The 22,071-nt window shown below is 47.0% G+C and overlaps 1 protein-coding gene across 3 annotated transcripts in view; it reads right to left on the reverse strand.

The window, feature by feature from the left end:
- KHDRBS1 (KH RNA binding domain containing, signal transduction associated 1) overlaps positions 1-10,673 on the reverse strand; it is a 40,189-nt gene extending 29,516 nt beyond the window's left edge. Inside the window, exon 1 of one of the 3 annotated variants that reach the window (XM_063954252.1) lies at positions 10,423-10,673. In XM_063954252.1, the coding sequence (XP_063810322.1) occupies positions 10,423-10,516 (94 nt within the window). In that variant the 5' untranslated portion in view covers positions 10,517-10,673. The remainder of the gene's footprint in view (positions 1-10,422) is intronic. The other 2 variants (XM_063954251.1, XM_063954253.1) reach the window with 2 other exon arrangements.
- Positions 10,674-22,071: the final 11,398 nt, after the last annotated feature.

Consider the following 22,071-nt stretch of genomic DNA (forward strand, 5'->3'; position numbering starts at 1 on the left):
CTTTGAATCCATAGGGGGCACTGGAGTACTCTTGGGATATGGACGGCTTCCATAGGAAACAGGGCACTGAATATTTAAATTTAGAACACTCTACCCCCTCCATATCCCAGAGTACCTCAGTGTTTTTTACTGAGCCGAACAGGAGCTATAGAGAGGTTGACAATGGAGTATTACATATAACATAACGGACAACAACGAAGTTGACACAACGTTACTGACAACTAAACAGTTGACACCATAACCAGCACTTGATAATTTAAACCAGTCGGTGAGAGTGTGTTACCATAAGATCCCCTGAACTTACCACAAACCAGGTAAAACTGCTCTGGGTGGGCGTCCAGTGCCCCCTATGGATTCAAAGAAAAGGATTTACCTGGTAAGTACCAAAATCCTATTTTCTTTTTCATCCACTAGGGGTCACTGGAGTACTCTTGGGACGTACCAAAGCTTCCCACGTGGACGGGAGAGCTGTTTGGCACCTGTAACACTAGGCAGCCAAAGCTAGATGCTGATGCCGCAAACGTATCAAACTTGTAAAAGCGCAAACATGTGCACTGAAGACCATGTAGCCGCACGGCAAAGCTGCTTCGTAGAAGCTCCACGACCAGCTGCCCATGAAGTTCCCACAGAACGTGTGGAATGAGCTGTTACTGATGTAGGCGGCTGTAACCTAGCATTAAGGTAAGCCTGACGTATGGTCAGTTTTATCCATCTGGATAAGGTCTGCTTAGACGCTGGCCAACCTATCTTGGCAGCATCAGAGAGAACAAACAACGTATCCATCTTACGAACTGTAGACGTCCAGGATACATAAACGCGTAAAGCGCGTACCACATCCAGAGTTCCAGAATGTGCTGTTAACACAGGAACTACTATTGGTTGATTGATGTGAAAAGAGGACACTACCTTTGGTAAGAAAGCGGGATTCGTCCGAAGTTCCGCTCTGTCATCATGAAACACCAAATACGGTGGCTTGCATGACAAGGCACCTAAATCTGAAACACGCCTTGCTGAAGCTAAGGCTAGAAGAAAAATTGTTTTCCAAGTGAGAAACTTTATATCCACTTGCTGTAAGGGTTCAAAATATGAAGACTGTAAGAAATCAGATTCAAGTCCCATGGAGCTGTAGGTGGAATGAATGGAGGCTGTACTCTGAGAACACCTTGCAGAAAAGTGTGTACCGACGGCAATAGAGCCAATCTTCTTTGAAAATAAATTGACAACGCAGATACCTGCACCTTTAGTGTAGATAAACGCAGTCCATCTAACCTCGTCTGGAGAAATAACAAAAGACGGGATAACTTGAAAGCTGATGTCGGAAACTTCCGAGCTTCACACCAACCTATATAGGCACGCCAAATTCTGTAATAATGAGCTGCCGTAACTGGCTTCCTAGCACGTAACATGGTTGGTATAACAGATTCCGGAATGCCCTCTCTTCTCAAGAGGGCAGTCTCAGCCACCCCGTGAAACGCAGCAGCGCTAAATCGGGGTAAAGGAACGGACCCTGTTGTGACAAGTCCGGACGTAGAGGGAGCGGCCAAGGATCGTCTGCGAGTAGTCCATGGAGATCCGAGAACCAAGCTCTTCGAGGCCAATCAGGCACCACTAGTATGGCTGTGACGGACTCTCTTTTGATCCGTTTTAGCACTAGAGGGAGCAGCGGAAACGGTGGAAACAGATACACTAGGCTGTATGGCCACGCAATTGTGAGAGCATCCACCGCCACTGCCTTTGGATCTCTCGTTCTGGACACATACTGGAGTGTTTGGTGATTGTGGCGAGACGCCATCAGGTCCACCTGAGGGTAACCCCACCTGTGAACCAACATGTGAAACACCTCTGGATTTAATGCCCATTCTCCTGGATGAAAATCCCGACGGCTGAGATAATCCGCCTCCCAGTTGTCCACTCCCGGAATGAACACTGTCGACAATATCACCTGGTGATATTCTGCCCAATTGAGGATTCGAGCTACTTCCCGCATTGCCATGCGGCTTCTTGTTCCTCCTTGTTTGTTGATGTATGCGACTGCCGTCGCATTGTCTGACTGCACCTGGACAGTCAGAGACCGAAGCATGTGTACTGCTTGTCGTAGCGCATTGTAAATTGCGCTGAGTTCCAGGACATTTATAGACAGCAATCTTTCATGATCCGCCCAGAGACCCTGGAGTTGACAATTTTGAACTACAGCTCCCCAACCTCTGAGACTCACGTCCGTCGTTAGAATTTTCCAATTCCAGACGCCGAATAGTTTCCCTGCGGTTAAATTGTGTTCCTTGAGCCACCAGAGTAGAGACACCCTTGCCCTTGGCGACAACCTCACCCTGTGGTGAATCTGCAGATGCGAGCACATCCAGTTGAAAAGGACGTGAGTGAAATCTTCCGAACTGAAGCGCTTCGAAAGCTGCCACCATTGTTCCTAAGAGGCGAATGCACAAATGTACCGAGACAGTGCGTGGCTTGAGCACTAGTTGTACTAGATGGCAAATAATCTGTACTTTTTGTTGTGGTAGGTAAATTCTTTGATTTACCGTATCGAGAATCATACCTAGGAATTGAAGGCGTTGAGACGGAATGAGATGTGATTTTTTGAAGTTGACAATCCAACCGTTGTGAACTAGTACATTGGACGTCTGCAGCGCATGTTGGAGAAGCATCTGTTGAGACGGGGCTTTGATGAGCAGATCGTCTAAATACGGAACTATTGTCACTCCCAGGGATCTGAGATGAGCTATCATCACAGACATCACTTTGTTGAATACCCGAGGCGCTGACGATAGGCCAAACGGTAGAGCCTGAAACTGGTAATGGTTTTGGCGTATTGCAAACCGCAAGAACCCCTGATGAGGCTGCCAAATCGGAATGTGTAAGTACGCATCCTTGAGATCTAGCGCAATCATGAATTCCTTTGGCTCTAAACTTGCAATCACTGAGCGCAGAGATTCCATCTTGAATCTGTAGTAATAATTTACGTAGCGATTGAGACCCTTTAAGTTCAATATTGGCCTGACAGCCATCCGGCTTCGGTACCACAAACAGACTGGAATAATAACCCTGACCCTGTTGGTGTACAGGGACCGGAATCAAAACTGCTGAATCCAGTAGGGACTGAATGGCAATTTGCAGAACCGCCCTCTTGTCGTCCGACAGAGGCAGTCCTGTCTTGAAAAACCGCAGTGGCGGAAGACAGTCAAACTCTATTTTGTAACCTCTTAACAATAAATTGCGGATCCACCCATCCGCGGATGTCTGGAACCACGCCAAATGGAACGTCTAAAGGCGTGCTCCCACAATCGGAGAACCGAGATGGGCTGGTAGCCCGTCATGCCACTGGCTTGTCGGTAACCTTAGCGTCCTGACGACTTGTGTTGGTTTGTTGGAAACCACGTCCACATCTACCAGGCGTGGCTGTTCCTCTGGACTGAGGTCTAAAGGATTTGAACGAAGGTCCAGAGTACCTCCTTCTTGGTACCGGTGGAGGCAATGGTAAGAAAACCGACTTTCCTCCCGTAGCCTCAGAAATCCATGCGTCCAATTCAGGACCAAACAACTTCTTGCCATCGTAAGGCAACGCCTCTATACCTCGTTTGACCTCTACCTCCGCTTGCCAAGAACGCAGCCAGAGTGCTCGTCGTGCCGTAACTAGCGACGATGAAATACGAGAAGTGAGCTGACAGACGTCAGTAGAAGCTGTACAGAGATACTCCGCAGCCTCACACATTTGATCAGCAAGAAGTATAAGGTGTTCGTCATGTAGGGCAGACTTGAGTTCTGTTATCCATACTATGAGCGCCTTAGTAACCCAGATACCAACCAGGCACTCCTGCTGCTAAATACATGGACTTTAGCATAGTTTCTATTTTGCGATATGAAGGGTCTTTAAGCGTAGTAGCCGCTGGCACTGGTATGGTTAATTTCTTTGTAAGCTTCGATACTGACGAATCAACTATTGGTGGATTCTCCCATGTACATGTCACCGAGTCTGGAAACTGGTAACTAGACTTAAATCTGCGAGGTATAGAAAACAGTTTATCTGGAGTCTGTCGTGTTTCTACTAACATCTTATTAAGAGACTCCAAAACAGGAAAACACATTGGAGTTCTCTGTCGTTTAGTAAATACGACCTGATCATTTGTGAGAGGCTCCTCAGTTTCTGTAAACTTGAGAGACTGACGCACTGCTCTGATGAGATTATCAATACCTGAGCTGTTAAAATCCTCACTATCTGACTCCACTTCACCCTCATCAGGTCTGGCATGGAATCGTCAGAATGCAACATAGCAGAAACTGGTAAATCATAAGACATATGAAATTTATCCCGTCTACCCAAAATGGATTTGGACCTTTCGCAAGGCTGAGACGCCTCCGGTAGTTCTGGCGGTCTCACCCTAGACTCAGATCTTGCCGTTTCCCGCTCTTGTCGAGCGGCGGTCAATTCTGATTGCAACCCAGCCAGCACATTGGCTAGCATTTCCCATGGAGGGTCCGGGGAGGAAATTGGCTTTAAAACCGGAGCAGAAATTGTATTCGGAACCGAATCCACAAAACATACTGTACATGTGGTAGATCCATCCGGTAACACACTGCTACAGAATTTGCAATGATGCTTTTTAATTTTCGCTGGTGCCTTACTCATTATGGCGACAGACAATACAATACACAAAAAACAGACACTTGCCCGACTCAGTAAAATAGTACGAAGGTGTCTCATATATATATATATATATATATATATATATATATATATATATATATATATATATATATATATATATATATATATATATATCGGGCCAAGTGCAGTACACGTGGCCAGTACTATGAAATGTGATGCCAAATTCCCACTAACACCCCTGCGCCTCCGGTGGAGTAGAGATGTAGTACTGGAACGTTCTGGAATCACAGCAGGAAGACACAGGGAGCATGGTTAAAATGGCTGCCATGCTTACACATATAATCATAGTGCAGGTTACCAGCCTTTAAACTGACATCTATATGAAAATCCTGTGTAATTAACCCTGCAGCCTAGCATACTGCTGTTGCTGCAGGTTATCCCCCCTCATGCCGCTGATTGCACCCTCTGCTAGCAGTTTGTAATGCCCCCCCCCCCCCCATATGCTCCGTTGCGGATGCAGTGCGGGTAGGCAGCGAGCAGGGCCGCCAGCGGGAGCCGGGTAGCGGGACGCGCTGGGACCGACAGCGGGGAGAGCGTCTTGAAGCGCTCTGAGCAGCGGCCGGAGCAGCGGTGGCGGGCGGTCTGTAGAGGGATCCCGGCGTCAGCGGTAAAGCAAACAATGTCCCCACACAGCGGGGCGGCAGCGGGAGTTGACCGCCCCGTTCAACATACCGTGACTCCTGCTGCTGTGGTGAGGCTCCGACGGGGCTTCTCTGCAAGCGCCGGTCAGCCTGTGCAGGAGATCTGTATGGCTGTGAGGGTGCTCATTCAGTGAGGACCGACACCACACAGCTGCTAATAGCAGCTTGCAATATCCCTGACCCTGCCCTTTTGGAAGGGGGAAAGGGATGTGTATGAAAAAAGAAAAACATTCACTAGAAAAAATAAAAATATTCAAAAGAATTGTGGACCAAGCCACAGACCTGTTGCTACTTCGAGCACAGAAAAAACACTGGGGTACTCTGGGATATGGAGGGGTGGAGTGTTCTAAATTTAAATATTCAGTGCCTTGTTTCCTACAGAAGCCGTCCATATCCCAAGAGTACTCCAGTGACCCCTAGTGGATGAAAAAGAAAGTGGGATTTCATTCAAGCCTCAAGACCACGCTATAAAATTAATGTACAAACAGCTCATTAAGAAAAGTGCTTAAGAGGTTTTTCTCTGGTGCTGTAAATGAAACATTAGGGAAGATCTTACTAGGGTATTCAATTATCCGCAAATTCGTGGCAATTTTTCACCCGAAAATTTTTTTGCGGCAATCGGGCAAAAATTGCAGCGAAAACGCTCCGTTTTTCGACCTATTTAATTCCAAACGGGTTTCACCTGAAAATTCTTGCATTGAAAAGTGCAGGTGAAAATGGGGAAATCAGCCTGTACCTCAAAAAAATGCTAAACTAACAGGAAAACAGAAGAGAAGTGTATTAGAGATCACATGAGAGTTTTTGGGGACTCACGTTGTGTAAAATGGCTGTTTAATGCATTTTTTAAAAAAAAATGCAAAAAAATGATAGAAAGCAAGTTTTTTTGAGCAAAATAAATGCTCATTAAATTTGGGGTACATGAAAATGGGTATAAGTATATATTTGGGTCATTTTAGGGTACTTTAAAAAAAAAAGTGGAAACAGACCGATTACTCCCATCTGCAAGCCTAAAAACACCTGTCCCACTCAAAGCACCCCAATATACCTGTCCCATACCTTGAACCCCAATTTCCATCACTTTTTACATTTTCACCCCAAAAATGACATGTCATTATTGGCCAATTAAAAACCTCAACGTGCCTAATTAGTCATTAAGGGGGGTGTCCCAGGAGTTCTGTACCATGGAGGTCATTCAGAGTTGTTCGCTCACAAGGCGATTTTAGCAGAGTTACTCACGCTAAGCCGCCGCCTACTGGGAGTGAATCTTAGCATCTTAAAATTGCGAACGACGTATTCGCAATATTGCGATTACAAACTTCTTAGCAGTTTCAGAGTAGCTTCAGACTTACTCGGCATCTGCGATCAGTTCAGTGCTTGTCGTTCCTGGTTTGACGTCACAAACACACCCAGCGTTCGCCCAGACACTCCCCCGTTTCTCCAGCCACTCCTGCGTTTTTTCCGGAAACGGTAGCGTTTTTTCCCACACGCCCATAAAACGGCCTGTTTCCGCCCAGAAACACCCATTTCCTGTCAATCACACTACGATCGCCTGAGCGAAGAAAAAGCCGTGAGTAAAAATCCTAACTTCATAGCAAATTTACTTGGCGCAGTCGCAGTGCGGACATTGCGCATGCGCACTAAGCGGAAAATCGCTGCGATGCGATGAAATTTACCGAGCGAACAACTCGGAATGAGGGCCCATATCCAAACATTTTTACCTTAAAATAGTGACTTTTCCCAACTTTTCACCTGCTTCAGAGTAGGTGAAGTGAAATTAGTGAAAAAATGATCACAGATAAATTTTCCAGGAAAATTTAATAGGCTGTAATTGCGTTTCGCGCGAAAAGTCCGTTATCGCTGCTAATTGAATATACCCCTAGACTGAGAAATATTATGGCACACCAATGCCTAGAATTAAAGGCAATAGTACAAAAAGATTTAGTAAAAAAGTAAGCTGGAACAATATGGCTTCTGAAAATCAAATCTGGGGACAAACTGTTGCAGCAAATAGGTAAAGTGGATGGAACTATTCTTGGAGGAGATTCGGATTCTTTTCTGTAACTAGTGTGTATATTTAGGACCAAAGCAAAACAGCAGCCAGCTTTATGTAACCACAAAACTAAAGTGCCCACACAGCCCTTAGGATAATCTAACACTGAAAACCACAAAGCATCCAGGGCCCATCTGCCAGCTAGAAAACCAATTAATGTAAAAGCAAGGCCTCACAGCATGGTAGCAAGTGACTAAACTGTACAGCAAACTTAAGATTGACTAGTATAAACCGGCTTACTATAACTGCACATGAAGACAAAGCTTCCACGTTAATATTTTAGCAACACAGATAGCCCAATAAGGATGGGTACACAAAACCATAAGGAAACTAATATCAAATTCCATTCAGCAACCTTCAATACAACAAATCAACTACTTTAAAACAGAACAGGGTGCATGTAAGCACATAAATAAGGGGTGTAGTCTATCTTTAAGTCTAGTTTACAGACTGTAAACAGGACTCTGCACATCTAATTGAACATTAGCACCGAAAAGTTAAAGCCAGAAAGTTCAGGGCCACTTATACCCCTTTCACACCGCCAATGCTGGATCCCACCCGGGAATTGGTAACGGGTCCTTCCCGTGGGGGATCCAGCATTGGATGCTGCTGCTGGCTTCCCCGACCAAGCAATATGCTGGGCGGGTTACTATAGCGGTGGGGGGCAGAGCCGGCGCTGGGAGATGAGCTCATCTCCGCGCCACCTCTCCTTGTCATAGTGAACGGATCCCATCGACCCGGGAGCCAATTTACGCTGCCATTGACCAGATATTCAACCTGGGAATAACACTGCTTAATTCCCGGGTTGAATTGCCAGGTCAGGCGACCTGTGATTTCGGCTATGGCACTTTCACACCGCACGCCGACCTGGCAATATGCCAGGTCCATACCAAGTTATTTGTGCGGCGTGAAAGGGGTATTAGTAACATTACTCTCTCACAGACCTTAACCAGGACATTTTAATACATCTTGGAGTGCTTATATTTCACTGGGAATCCCCCCTCCCCCCAAAAAATAAATAAAAGGAGGATCTACCTCAGTATAACGTGACATTAGGATTCTTAAATCTGATGCAGTTGAAATTCGATAGATATACATAGTCATTTTAAAACCATTCCTATGAATGAACAACGTAACACGGGAGACATGAAAACCACACATGCTCCCAGTTCTCAGACAAAGAACAGTTGCTAGCAGAGGGAGGGGATCACCAAGGGGGGCTCTACCAGCTTCTCATACACAGAACAAAGATGCCTTGTGTGCAGAGCAGTTGTGCTTAGATCAATATTTAAAATGTTTAGTGAGGAATACTTGGAAAAGCCACTGCTACTCTGACTAGAGGACTATTAACATGACACCCATAATTCACAGAAAAAAATAAAAATAAAGATAAAGATTAAACCTTCGCATTCACAATGTAAAATATCAAGTGCATAGCAAAAAGACTGATATTCCATTGATCTAGAAGTCCATTTTACTATACAGACCCAACCAATTCCCTACTACTGAGACAGACAGGACAAGTTTGTGGCCAGGTGAGAAATTAACTTGCAACAACAGCATCTGCCACACTACCCAGCAAATAACCGTTCAAAAATACTAGTTCTAATAAATTATATATATATATATATATATATATATATATATATATTATTAAAAAAACCAAAAACCCTCACACCTCAGTAATACACACAAAAAACAAAGTTCTAGTTTGTGATATGACAAAATTCACTTTTGTATTTGTTGTGACTGGTACCAAATGCACTAACCAATACCCACTTCCTAAAAGAAATTCAAAGTGGTAAGATCCCAGCTATGCCAATGGCACAATTCACACAGTCTACTCTTAGCTTTTTAAATAAGAGCTAGTAGTGCTGTCCTAGGAAGGTATTCACTGGACCTCCCATTATCAACAGACAACCCTGATCTTTTTAGGTAAGAGGCCATGAGATGAAAAGCCTGGGAATTTGTGTATGTGGAACAGCAAGCTTGAAAACCACCAGGGACAAAATGAAAGGACCAGCACACATCTAAAAACACACTTTATACTGCATTTTGCTTCTTTCGTCCTACAAACCTATTAAATAGATAAATGCCCCAAAACTATTCTATTTCAGAACTGGTTTAGGCCCCTTAAGCAGGACAGCTGCTCATATAAGCATTTTTCAATTGAATTGTAAACATGCAGAAACTGGTGTCAGATAGCCCCATAGACTTTGGCGTGGCAAAAAAAAAATCTTCCTACTACCAACAATGGTACTCTCTTCTCCACTGTTTTGGCACCTCTCCAATTGGATTGCTTGGGCTCAGACATCCTTCTGATGCCCCCACACTATATAAGGCACGGCACAGTTTGGGGGGAAATGGGACCTTCCCTCCAGAACTGGACCTAATGGTGTGCTGCTAGCGTGTCCCGTACAAAGCAGCGGCCACCCGGGGGCGGGTTTATGCCTATACATGGGGCACCCTACAGCGGGACAGCACCGGACGGCCGCACTTCAGGAGTAGAAGTTACACCCCCATGTATGAGCACGCACACGAACGCTGCAATGGCAGAGGCGGCATAAGAGGGATCAGCAGCAGCCGGCTGTGGCGAGAACAATATTCAGCGCTCGGTAGGACCGGCCTGTATTAGCGAGTGCGGGGAACAGACCGGCGGCGGAAGATACCGGATTGTGAGAGCACCCTACCCCCTCCCCGATGTCCGCACAGCGTGAAGCCGGCACCGCACCGATCCTCTATAGAAGTACCCGCCCGGTGTGGAGCACGGATCGAACCATGCATCCCCGAGCGCCTATGGCTGATGCGCCGCCATTAACCTCGGCCCAGCTCCACAGCCACCGCGTATACACGCGGATCCCACCAAGCCCCCTCCCCCACCAGCATCCGAGCCCTGCACGCATCGCGCCGACTCCCTCCCGTGGCCATCTAATTACTCGTGCCTCACAGGCACCGCTTTCCAGCTACCCGCACACCATGTGCCCCTGCCCCCCACCCTTTACACCGGCCTCATCATGGGCCCGGGTGCCCCCACACCCTCCCGCGTGACTGACCGCTAGCCAGCAGGCTCATGGCGTGTGTGAAAGACGGGTCCAGGCTGTCCTTCTCCGCCATCAGCTCGGGGAGGTATTTCGTTTCGGACTCCATGATGAGGATGTTGCGCCTGACCGCCAAAAAATAGTGTCACCCGAATCCGATTGTGTGTCTGTGCCCGGCCCAGCGACGCCTTCTCAGCAGATAAAGGCAGCAAGTGAGCTCCGCCCAGCGGTAGTGATGTGGGAGGCCGCCTAGGGGCGAGGAGAGAACGCACACGCCTGCTGCACAGACAAAGAGCCCGGAACGTTTCCTGTCTCCGCCACTGGCGCCATCTTGTGGGAGATATTCCTGCCTGCTGCTGCCGTGGATTCACGCTCTCACCTCTGCCACCTATACACATGCCTGCAGACCTATTGTGTGCGCCATAGTTCCACTCTAGCCATGAAACCGTTGGGGAGAAGGAGGAGGAGAGCACACGCCCCCGTACCAGTTGTAGAGCTGGGAGAAGCTGGCTGTGTGTTGGCGGCATCTTGTATTGTAGCTGTATCGGGCTGAGGTGCTCATCATGGCGGGAACAATATTCCTCACACCATGAAACTTGTGAACGAGGAGGCTGAAGTTAGCTTCTTATTCGGCCAGCTATTTTGATGTCGAGTTGAGTGAAATAGTTGCATGAACTCGGAACCTAAATCTAGATACAATAAGGAGCTGGGTTTTGGATGTTGGTTATCAGGGACACAGTATATGTACAGTGGGCAAGTTATGTTAAATGTAAAAAAAAAATGTTAAATGAAGAAAAAATTCAGAAGTTTACAATCAATAAATCCCATCAGAGACAGGTGGGGCAGGCAGAGGCTATTTACCATAAAATATAAACTATAAGAATTTCGGTGCACTCTTTCACTGCAGCCGCATTATAAAATTAGGGCAGCACTAAATTATCCCAGATTTGATGTACACCAAAAATGACAAATTTTCTCTATTGGCACTGTTTGTATATATCTAAAATATACAAACTATTATGCAATACAGTAGCTAAAATACAACCCTGTGATTCCAGAAGAAAAAAAAGAATAAGGACCTTATACAGCTTCACTTGCAGTTTTGCTAAAAAAGCAAACCTGCAACTGCTAGCACTGGCATGCTGGGAGCCGCGCAGCATGCTAATCACCGCCAGTGATGCGATCACATTTCAATTGCGATCACAGAACGGGAAAATAAGGTTGACCCCCTGCATACACAGCTGCATATGCAGTTGCACTACCATCTTTTTCTTTGCAACGCAGCTCCCCTGAAAACGGTCCAGACAGGCCTCCATTTTCCAGACGAGGCGCCCGCAGTTGTTACATAACAATCACATCCTTCCGAGATGCAATCGCTATGAGAATGGCCGTATACAAGCGCTAAAGCCGATGCAAAAGGCCAAAAATCGATTGTTCGCAATTGCGGACATTTGCGTCCTATTCTGAAAAGGAGCCTAAAGCTGGTCACACGCTTGTGTGATATGGCCTCTTTTCACCCGATTCCGACAGATCGGGTTGGGAAATAAGGTGAAAACTGGCCAAATCGCAGGTGTTTGACATCGATCCAATGCGCGGTCCCGTGGTGACCGTTGGTGGTCAGATGTGCTGTGCATAGGATAAATTGGAATCGCAGCCATCAGATGCACATCGCGGCTACTTTCTTAGCACCTGCGATATATCGCATACGATTTCTTGGATGTCTTCACTTGAGTGGCCTTTCTCTGGACCCTCCCACGCACCCACCCACACACACAGTGACAGCAACATGCGATAAATCGCATGTAAAAATGGCACATCAAGTACCAAATCGGATGGAAGCACTCCCAGGGAGCTGCCAGGTGAGTTCAAGGAAAATCAGATCCGACTTGTGCCTCAGACAAGTCGCAGTAATGTATGGGGGCATTAGGTGTCCACAAATCAAGTGTTCCCAGATTCTAGTAGCCTAATAGATAAATCCAAATGTGCAACACCAACCAGTAGGTGGAATAAATACTTTTACTTCATGCCACTTTTACACCAAGCTTTTGACCCGGTTATTGCTGTGTTAACCTGGTCGCTGCTAGTGTAAAAGGGTCCAACCCCCCCCCCCCCCCCCCAATAAACAGATCCAGTGACCCAGGAAAGCAACCCTGGAAGCTTTCAGGGTTGGTTCGGGGAAGGATCCGGTTAAGTAGCAGTATAAATGAGAACGTTTACAGCATGGTGAGATCCAAATTTCCTGGCGATTGGAAATTATGTAATCTCCAAGCACCAGCAGAAAAGTGCCACTGCACACAGAGGTAGTGTGCACAACGCTGGCCTGGGAAAAAATGTGGGTTGGCACGGTGGTGTGAAAGGAGTGTAACCCAGCGTTCCAAATCCTAGGACTTTGGTGTAAAATGGGTATAAGTTAAGAACTTATCAGTTTTGTAACTTTATCCACCTCTTTCTCACAAACAAAGGGCGGGATTCAATTATTTTCACCCCTTTCCACACCCGTTCTGTTTCTGCCCTCAAGTGCATGGTATCATTTCTGCTCGCTACCCCCGGAGTAGCAAGGCACCCAACCCTTTACACAGCTAAATCTGATTACTATGGGCGCAATATGTGCGATAATGGAGATCATTTTAAAAAGGAAATTGGGCGTGATATATCATTTGAATCCCACCCAAAGATGGGAAAGAACAAAAAAAAAAGCATCTACTGCTATATTGTACAAACTCAGTAATAATGCTGCAAATGGCTCGCATGTCAGAGGGATAAGGTAACAAGGCACATCAAACACAAACTAATCTCAGTCCAGCAATCAGCTAGTGTCCTCTCCAGTGTAGGCACTGTCCGTAGTCCCAGTCCACTTGACACATTTTGATACCAAGAATCTTTTTCAACCACCAGCTGATTGTTGGACTGTGATTGGCTTTGTGTTTGATGTGCTTTGTTACCTTGTCCCTCTGGCAGGCAAACCATTTGCAACATTTTAACTGTGTTTAGCTCCCTATTCGTTCAGAAAAATTGGTAAAATATGTTTGATTTAAACAATTTATCTAAACCATTTTTGTCCATTTTCCAGTGTTTGGGAGCAAATTATCCATTGTCACTTTTCGCTGGATACACACTATGGGGTCTATTTACTTAACCTTCTAGAGAGAGATAAAGTACCAGCCAATCAGCTCCTAACTGCCATGTTACAGGCTGGGTTTGAAAAATGACAGTGTTACCACTTTCACATCGCAATGCCGGGTCCCACCTGGGAATTGGAAATGTGTCCTTCCCGGGTGGGACCCGGCCGTATGCCGGGTCGGGTTACCATCCGGAGGCGGAGTCCGCATAGAGGGCGGAGGCGTTGCTGGGAGATGACATCATAGCCGCGCTGCCTCTCCCTATGCAGTGAAAGGGTCCCGGGTCGCATCGACCCAGCAACCCGTTCACACTGCACCTGACCTAGTATTTAACCTGGGAATAACACTTCTTTATTCCCAGGTTGAATTACCAGGTCAGGGGACCCCGGAATTCGTCCATGGCCCCTTTCACACCACACTGTGACCCAGCAATATACCAGTTCGATACCGGGTTATTTTTGCGTTGTGAAAGAGGTATGAGTAGCTGGTTGGCTGGTACTTTATCTCTATCCAAGGATTAGTAAATAGACCCATATAATACCACCTTTCCACTGCAACCCAGGAAATTGCCAGGTATATCAACCTGCCAATTTTCCGGGTCTCAGTTCCGTGACCCTCGTCGGAAGCAGGGTCAGGGACCTGGAAGTTAAGGTGCATACACACTAGGCGAGAACAGTAAATAGTAATATCACGCTAGTGATAATAGTAAATGACATAGCTCATTTTGCCGTTCCTATATTGGCCAGAGTGTATGCCACCTCCGAGCACCTGCGGGCCATTAACAACCCTCACTGTCAGCCATGCATCCAGCTCAATTTGGACTATCGTCCAAAAGCTGCATGCAAATCCCAGCAGCGGCGTAACATCACTGAGCAAAATCATTGTCATATCGCTCAATGTGTACGCACTGCTGCCAACCTCCCCGGAAGGGAACACACTAGGCGACATCGCTCATAGAGCACATCGCCTAATGTGTACCTTTAGTCCCGGGTATGTTGCATTTACACTGACCAAAATCCTGGGTTCCGCAAGTTCACATACAATAACCTGGGATTTTGAAGTCAGTGAAAGGCTTATAAGATCATCTGTACAATTTTTCTGGTTGGAACGAAAATCTGGTAATGTATGGGAGCAAATGACAATTAACCACATGCTCCCAAACATTAAAAAAACAGGCAAAAATGGACGTTCAGACAAATTGGTTAAATTGATTTGATTTAACCAATTTATCCAATCAACCATTTTTGCCCATTTTCTGACTTTTGAGAGCAAATGGTTGATTGACATTTGCTCCCATACATTACCAGATTTTCGTTCCAACCAGAAAGATTGGCAGATAATTTTATAGTGTGTATCTAGCATTCCTCCCATACATTACCAGATTTTCATTCCAACCAGCCAGATTGGACAGATAATTGCATAGTATGTACCTAGCTCTAGCCTTACTACCTCTTTTTCTCTATCGTCCTAGTGGATGCTGGGGTTCCTGAAAGGACCATGGGGAATAGCGGCTCCGCAGGAGACAGGGCACAAAAAGTAAAGCTTTTCCGATCAGGTGGTGTGCACTGGCTCCTCCCCCTATGACCCTCCTCCAGACTCCAGTTAGATTTTTGTGCCCGGCCGAGAAGGGTGCAATCTAGGTGGCTCTCCTAAAGAGCTGCTTAGAGAAAGTTTAGCTAGGTTTTTTATGTTACAGTGATTCCTGCTGGCAACAGGATCACTGCAGCGAGGGACTGAGGGGAGAAGGAGTCAACTCACCTGCGTGCAGGATGGATTGGCTTCTTGGCTACTGGACATCAAGCTCCAGAGGGACGATCACAGGTACAGCCTGGATGGTCACCGGAGCCGCGCCGCCGGCCCCCTTGCAGATGCTGAAGACAGAAGAGGTCCAGAATCGGCGGCTGAAGACTCCTGCAGTCTTCTAAAGGTAGCGCACAGCACTGCAGCTGTGCGCCATTTTCCTCTCAGCACACTTCACACGGCAGTCACTGAGGGTGCAGGGCGCTGGGAGGGGGGCGCCCTGGGAGGCAAAATGAGTACCTATAAAGGCTAAAAATACCTCACATATAGCCCTAGAGGCTATATGGAGATATTTAACCCCTGCCTGATTTCTCAAAATAGCGGGAGACGAGCCCGCCGGAAAAGGGGCGGGGCCTATCTCCTCAGCACACGGCGCCATTTCCTCTCACAGCTCCGCTGGTCAGGACGGCTCCCAGGTCTCTCCCCTGCACTGCACTACAGAAACAGGGTAAAACAGAGAGGGGGGGCAAATTTATGGCGATATTTTTATATAACAAAGCAGCTATAGGGGAGCACTTATTATAAGGCTATCCCTGATATATATATAGCGCTTTTGGTGTGTGCTGGCAAACTCTCCCTCTGTCTCCCCAAAGGGCTAGTGGGTCCTGTCTTCATTAGGAGCATTCCCTGTGTGTCTGCTGTGTGTCGGTACGTGTGTGTCGACATGTATGAGGACGATATTGGTGTGGAGGCGGAGCAATTGCCAAATATGGGGATGTCACCTCCTAGGGGGTCGACACCAGAATGGATGCCTTTATTTATGGAACTACGGGATAGTGTCAACACGCTAAAGCAGTCGTTTGACGACATGAGACGGCCGGACAATCAATTAGTGCCTGTCCAGGCGACTCAAACACCGTCAGGGGCTGTGAAACGCCCTTTGCCTCAGTCGGTCGACACAGACCCAGACACAGGCGATGACTCCAGTGGTGACGGTGACGAATCAACCGTATTTTCCAGTAGGGCCACACGTTATATGATTTTGGCAATGAAGGAGGCGTTACATTTAGCTGATACTACAGGTACCACTAAACAGGGTATTATGTGGGGTATGAAAAAACTACCTATAGTTTTTCCTGAATCAGAAGAACTAAATGACGTGTGTAATGAAGCGTGGGTTGCCCCTGATAAAAAGCTGATAATTTCAAAGAAATTATTGGCATTATACCCTTTCCCGCCAGAGGTTAGGGAGCGCTGGGAAACACCTCCTAGGGTGGACAAGGCGCTAACACGCTTATCTAAACAAGTGGCGTTACCCTCTCCTGAGACGGCCGCACTTAAAGATCCATCAGATAGGAGGATGGAAAATATCCAAAAAAGTATATACACACATGCAGGTGTTATACTACGACCAGCTGTAGCAACTGCCTGGATGGGCAGTGCGGGGGTAGTTTGGTCAGAATCCCTGATTGAAAATATTGATACCCTGGACAGGGACAATATTTTACTGTCGTTAGAACAAATAAAGGATGCATTTCTTTATATGCGTGATGCACAGAGGGATATATGCACACTGGCATCACGGGTAAGTGCTATGTCCATTTCGGCCAGAAGAGCTTTATGGACGCGACAGTGGACAGGCGATGCGGATTCAAAACGGCATATGGAAGTTTTGCCGTATAAGGGGGAGGAGTTATTTGGAGTCGGTCTATCAGATTTGGTGGCCACGGCTACAGCCGGGAAATCCACCTTTCTACCTCAAGTCACTCCCCAACAGAAAAAGGCACCGACTTTTCAACCGCAGCCCTTTCGTTCCTTTAAAAATAAGAGAGCAAAGGGCTATTCATATTTGCCACGAGGCAAAGGTCGAGGGAAGAGACAGCAACACGCAGCTCCTTCCCAGGATCAGAAGCCCTCCCCGGCTTCTACAAAAGCCTCAGCATGATGCTGGGGCTTCTCAAGCGGACTCGGGGACGGTGGGCGGTCGTCTCAAAAATTACAGCGCGCAGTGGGCTCACTCGCAAGTAGATCCCTGGATCCTGCAGATAATATCTCAGGGATACAGGTTGGAATTAGAGACAGATCCACCTCGCCGTTTCCTGAGGTCTGCTTTACCAACGTCCCCCTCCGAAAGGGAGACGGTGTTGGAAGCCATTCACAAGCTGTACTCTCAGCAGGTGATAGTCAAGGTACCTCTTCTGCAACAAGGGAAGGGGTATTATTCCACTCTTTTTGTGGTACCGAAGCCGGATGGCTCGGTAAGGCCTATTCTAAATCTGAAGTCCTTGAACCTGTACATAAAGAAGTTCAAGTTCAAAATGGAGTCACTCAGAGCAGTGATAGCGAACCTGGAAGAGGGGGACTTTATGGTATCCTTGGACATCAAGGATGCGTATCTCCACGTTCCAATTTACCCCTCACACCAGGGGTACCTCAGGTTCGTTGTACAAAACTGTCACTATCAGTTTCAGACGCTGCCGTTCGGATTGTCCACGGCACCTCGGATCTTTACAAAGGTAATGGCCGAGATGATGATTCTTCTTCGAAGAAAAGGCGTATTAATTATCCCATACTTGGACGATCTCCTAATAAGGGCGAGGTCCAGAGAACAGCTAGAGATGGGATTAGCACTGTCTCAAGAAGTGCTAAAACAGCACGGGTGGATTCTGAATATTCCAAAATCCCAGTTAATGCCGACAACTCGTCTGCTGTTCCTAGGGATGATTCTGGACACGGTTCAGAAAAAGGTTTTTCTCCCGGAGGAAAAAGCCAAGGAGTTATCCGAGCTTGTCAGGAACCTCCTAAAACCAGGAAAGGTGTCTGTACATCAATGCACAAGAGTCCTGGGAAAAATGGTGGCTTCTTACGAAGCGATTCCATTCGGCAGATTCCACGCAAGAATTTTCCAAAGGGATCTGTTGGACAAATGGTCAGGGTCGCATCTTCAGATGCACCTACGGATAACCCTGTCTCCAAGGACAAGGGTGTCTCTTCTGTGGTGGTTGCAGAGTGCTCATCTATTGGAGGGCCGCAGATTCGGCATACAGGATTGGATCCTGGTGACCACGGACGCCAGCCTGAGAGGCTGGGGAGCAGTCACACAAGGAAGAAACTTCCAGGGAGTATGGACGAGCCTGGAAACGTCTCTTCACATAAACATTCTGGAACTAAGAGCAATATACAATGCTCTAAACCAGGCAGAACCTCTGCTTCAGGGAAAACCGGTATTGATCCAGTCGGACAACATCACGGCAGTCGCCCATGTGAACAGACAGGGCGGCACAAGAAGCAGGAGGGCAATGGCAGAAGCTGCAAGGATTCTTCGCTGGGCAGAGAATCATGTGATAGCACTGTCAGCAGTGTTCATCCCGGGAGTGGACAACTGGGAAGCAGACTTCCTCAGCAGACACGATCTTCACCCGGGAGAGTGGGGACTTCATCCAGAAGTCTTCCACATGCTGGTAACCCGTTGGGAAAGACCAATGGTGGACATGATGGCGTCTCGCCTCAACAAAAAACTGGACAGGTATTGCGCCAGGTCAAGAGATCCGCAGGCAATAGCTGTGGACGCGCTGGTAACGCCTTGGGTGTACCAGTCGGTGTATGTGTTTCCTCCTCTGCCTCTCATACCAAAAGTATTGAGAATTATACGGCAAAGAGGCGTAAGAACGATACTAGTGGTTCCGGATTGGCCAAGGAGGACTTGGTACCCGGAACTTCAAGAGATGATCACGGAAGATCCGTGGCCTCTACCTCTAAGGAGGGACTTGCTTCAGCAGGGTCCCTGTCTGTTTCAAGACTTACCGCGGCTGCGTTTGACGGCATGGCGGTTGAACGCCGGATCCTAAAGGAAAGAGGCATGCCGGAAGAAGTCATTCCTACTTTGATTAAAGCAAGGAAGGAAGTAACTGTGCAACATTATCACCGAATTTGGCGAAAATATGTTGCGTGGTGCGAAGATCGGAGTGCTCCGACGGAGGAATTTCAACTGGGTCGATTCCTACATTTCCTGCAATCAGGATTGTCAATGGGTCTCAAATTGGGATCTATTAAGGTTCAAATTTCGGCCCTGTCGATTTTCTTTCAAAAAGAATTGGCTTCAGTCCCTGAAGTCCAGACCTTTGTTAAGGGAGTGCTGCATATACAGCCTCCTGTGGTGCCTCCAGTGGCACCGTGGGATCTAAATGTGGTTTTGGACTTCCTAAAATCTCATTGGTTTGAACCACTAAAAAAGGTGGATTTGAAATATCTCACATGGAAAGTGACCATGCTTCTAGCCCTGGCTTCTGCCAGGAGAGTGTCAGAATTGGCAGCTTTATCTTACAAAAGCCCATATCTGATTTTCCATTCGGACAGGGCAGAACTGCGGACTCGTCCGCATTTTCTCCCTAAGGTGGTGTCAGCATTTCATCTGAACCAGCCTATTGTAGTGCCTGCGGCTACAAGTGACTTGGAGGACTCCAAGTTACTGGACGTTGTCAGAGCATTAAAAATATATATTGCAAGGACAGCTGGAGTCAGAAAATCTGACTCGTTGTTTATATTGTATGCACCCAACAAGATGGGTGCTCCTGCGTCTAAGCAGACGATTGCTCGTTGGATCTGTAGCACAATCCAACTTGCACATTCTGTGGCAGGCTTGCCACAGCCTAAATCTGTAAAGGCCCACTCCACAAGGAAGGTGGGCTCATCTTGGGCGGCTGCCCGAGGGGTCTCGGCATTACAACTTTGCCGAGCAGCTACGTGGTCAGGGGAGAACACGTTTGTAAAATTTTACAAATTTGATACTCTGGCTAAGGAGGACCTGGAGTTCTCTCATTCGGTGCTGCAGAGTCATCCGCACTCTCCCGCCCGTTTGGGAGCTTTGGTATAATCCCCATGGTCCTTTCAGGAACCCCAGCATCCACTAGGACGATAGAGAAAATAAGATTTTACTTACCGATAAATCTATTTCTCGGAGTCCGTAGTGGATGCTGGGCGCCCATCCCAAGTGCGGATTATCTGCATAAATTGTACATAGTTATTGTTAACTAATTCGGGTTATTGTTGAAGGAAGCCATCTTTCAGAGGCTCCGCTGTTATCATACTGTTAACTGGGTTTAGATCACAAGTTGTACGGTGTGATTGGTGTGGCTGGTATGAGTCTTACCCGGGATTCAAAATCCTCCCTTATTGTGTACGCTCGTCCGGGCACAGTACCTAACTGGAGTCTGGAGGAGGGTCATAGGGGGAGGAGCCAGTGCACACCACCTGATCGGAAAAGCTTTACTTTTTGTGCCCTGTCTCCTGCGGAGCCGCTATTCCCCATGGTCCTTTCAGGAACCCCAGCATCCACTACGGACTCCGAGAAATAGATTTATCGGTAAGTAAAATCTTATTTTAACTCTGCTGCATGGGGCAAGTACAATCCCATCTGAGTTCATGCAAATTACCAGGTTTATGTATAATGATCAAGGCCCCAATCTCTATGCAGTTTCATCCAATCTAATTACTTAAATTTGCAGATTTGTCATGAGAATGGCGGTATTCCTTCCATGTTCCAGACTGGGATTTTCACTGGTCACAGGCGGAGTAATAAATATAATTACTTATGTTAACGTTGCTTAACCACTTAACTGACGATTTATTACGCTGAAAACCGCTCCGAAATTGTCAGGTTTTTTATGAGTGAATAAGGTGAAAAACATGAATTTAACCCTATCCCAAATGATTTTAGTAAAAAAAAAAAAAAGGAAAAAAATATATAAAAAATAATTTTGAAACTTTTTTTGTTCAAACATCAAAACATTGATCGGGAACATCGCAGCTTTCATTTTGAAAGCCGGGACAGTCTGCAGGTATACAGGGGGGTCTGGGGGTGACTTGGGAGGGTTCATTTACTCTCCCCAACGGCTGCCATTGTCTGCAGCCGCTGGAGGGGGAGTAATCCTACCATGCTGACCGATCAGCAGTGATCGGCAGCACGGCAGACACAGGGGGAGAGTGCAGGGAGGCAGAGGGACCTTCCGGTCCCTCTGACAGCAGCAGCGGAGGGATGTTTCTCTTCCCTGCCGCTGCTAACACTCTCTATCTGACTGGTCGCATCCTGTGCGACCAGGTCAGATAGAGCACTTGCAGGGATGGTCGCATCTGATGCGACCATGCCAGGCAAGTGGCTAAACTTCTTTGATTATTGCCCTGGATGATGTGAAGACAAAGCAAGCTGGAACTTTAGGTGTCCAACCACGACCTGTACGGGCTTTGAAGGTAACTTTATGATTTGCATATCATAATTAGCGGCGGCTGCTGTGCCGGCCCTCTAGTGCGGGGCTGGTAGACATACATGTTATCATGTATGTAATATGTGCTGGCTGGTTCCCCCTGGGGATCAGCTGCGCTGTGTGTATCTGGAGCAGAGCAGCTCCCAGGAATCAGCATAACGCTTCACACACTCTATGCCCACCCCCATTGGCTAGTTTCACAGGAGTCTGGAGGCGGGCTAGCAGTGTGTGATACCTTATGCTGATTCCCGGGGGTACAAACCAGCACATATATTACATACAGGATAACAAGTATGTTTATATGTACTAAGCAGTTCCCCCCTGCACTATATGGTTGGCGCTGCAGCTGCCACTGATCATAACCCCTCAGCTACAATCCTGGTCAATATTTGCTCAACATCCTCATTCCGGGTAACTAAATGGTATATTTTCTACTTCATCATAGATCATATTGCTGCTAAACCAATATCTCTGGTATCTTCATAGCTCTTCTATATGTAATGACATTTTCCTATCGATCACATGCCCTATTACATGTACTAACT

This window comes from Pseudophryne corroboree, chromosome 2 (assembly GCF_028390025.1).
Source record: "Pseudophryne corroboree isolate aPseCor3 chromosome 2, aPseCor3.hap2, whole genome shotgun sequence".
NCBI classification, from domain to species: Eukaryota; Metazoa; Chordata; class Amphibia; order Anura; family Myobatrachidae; genus Pseudophryne; species Pseudophryne corroboree.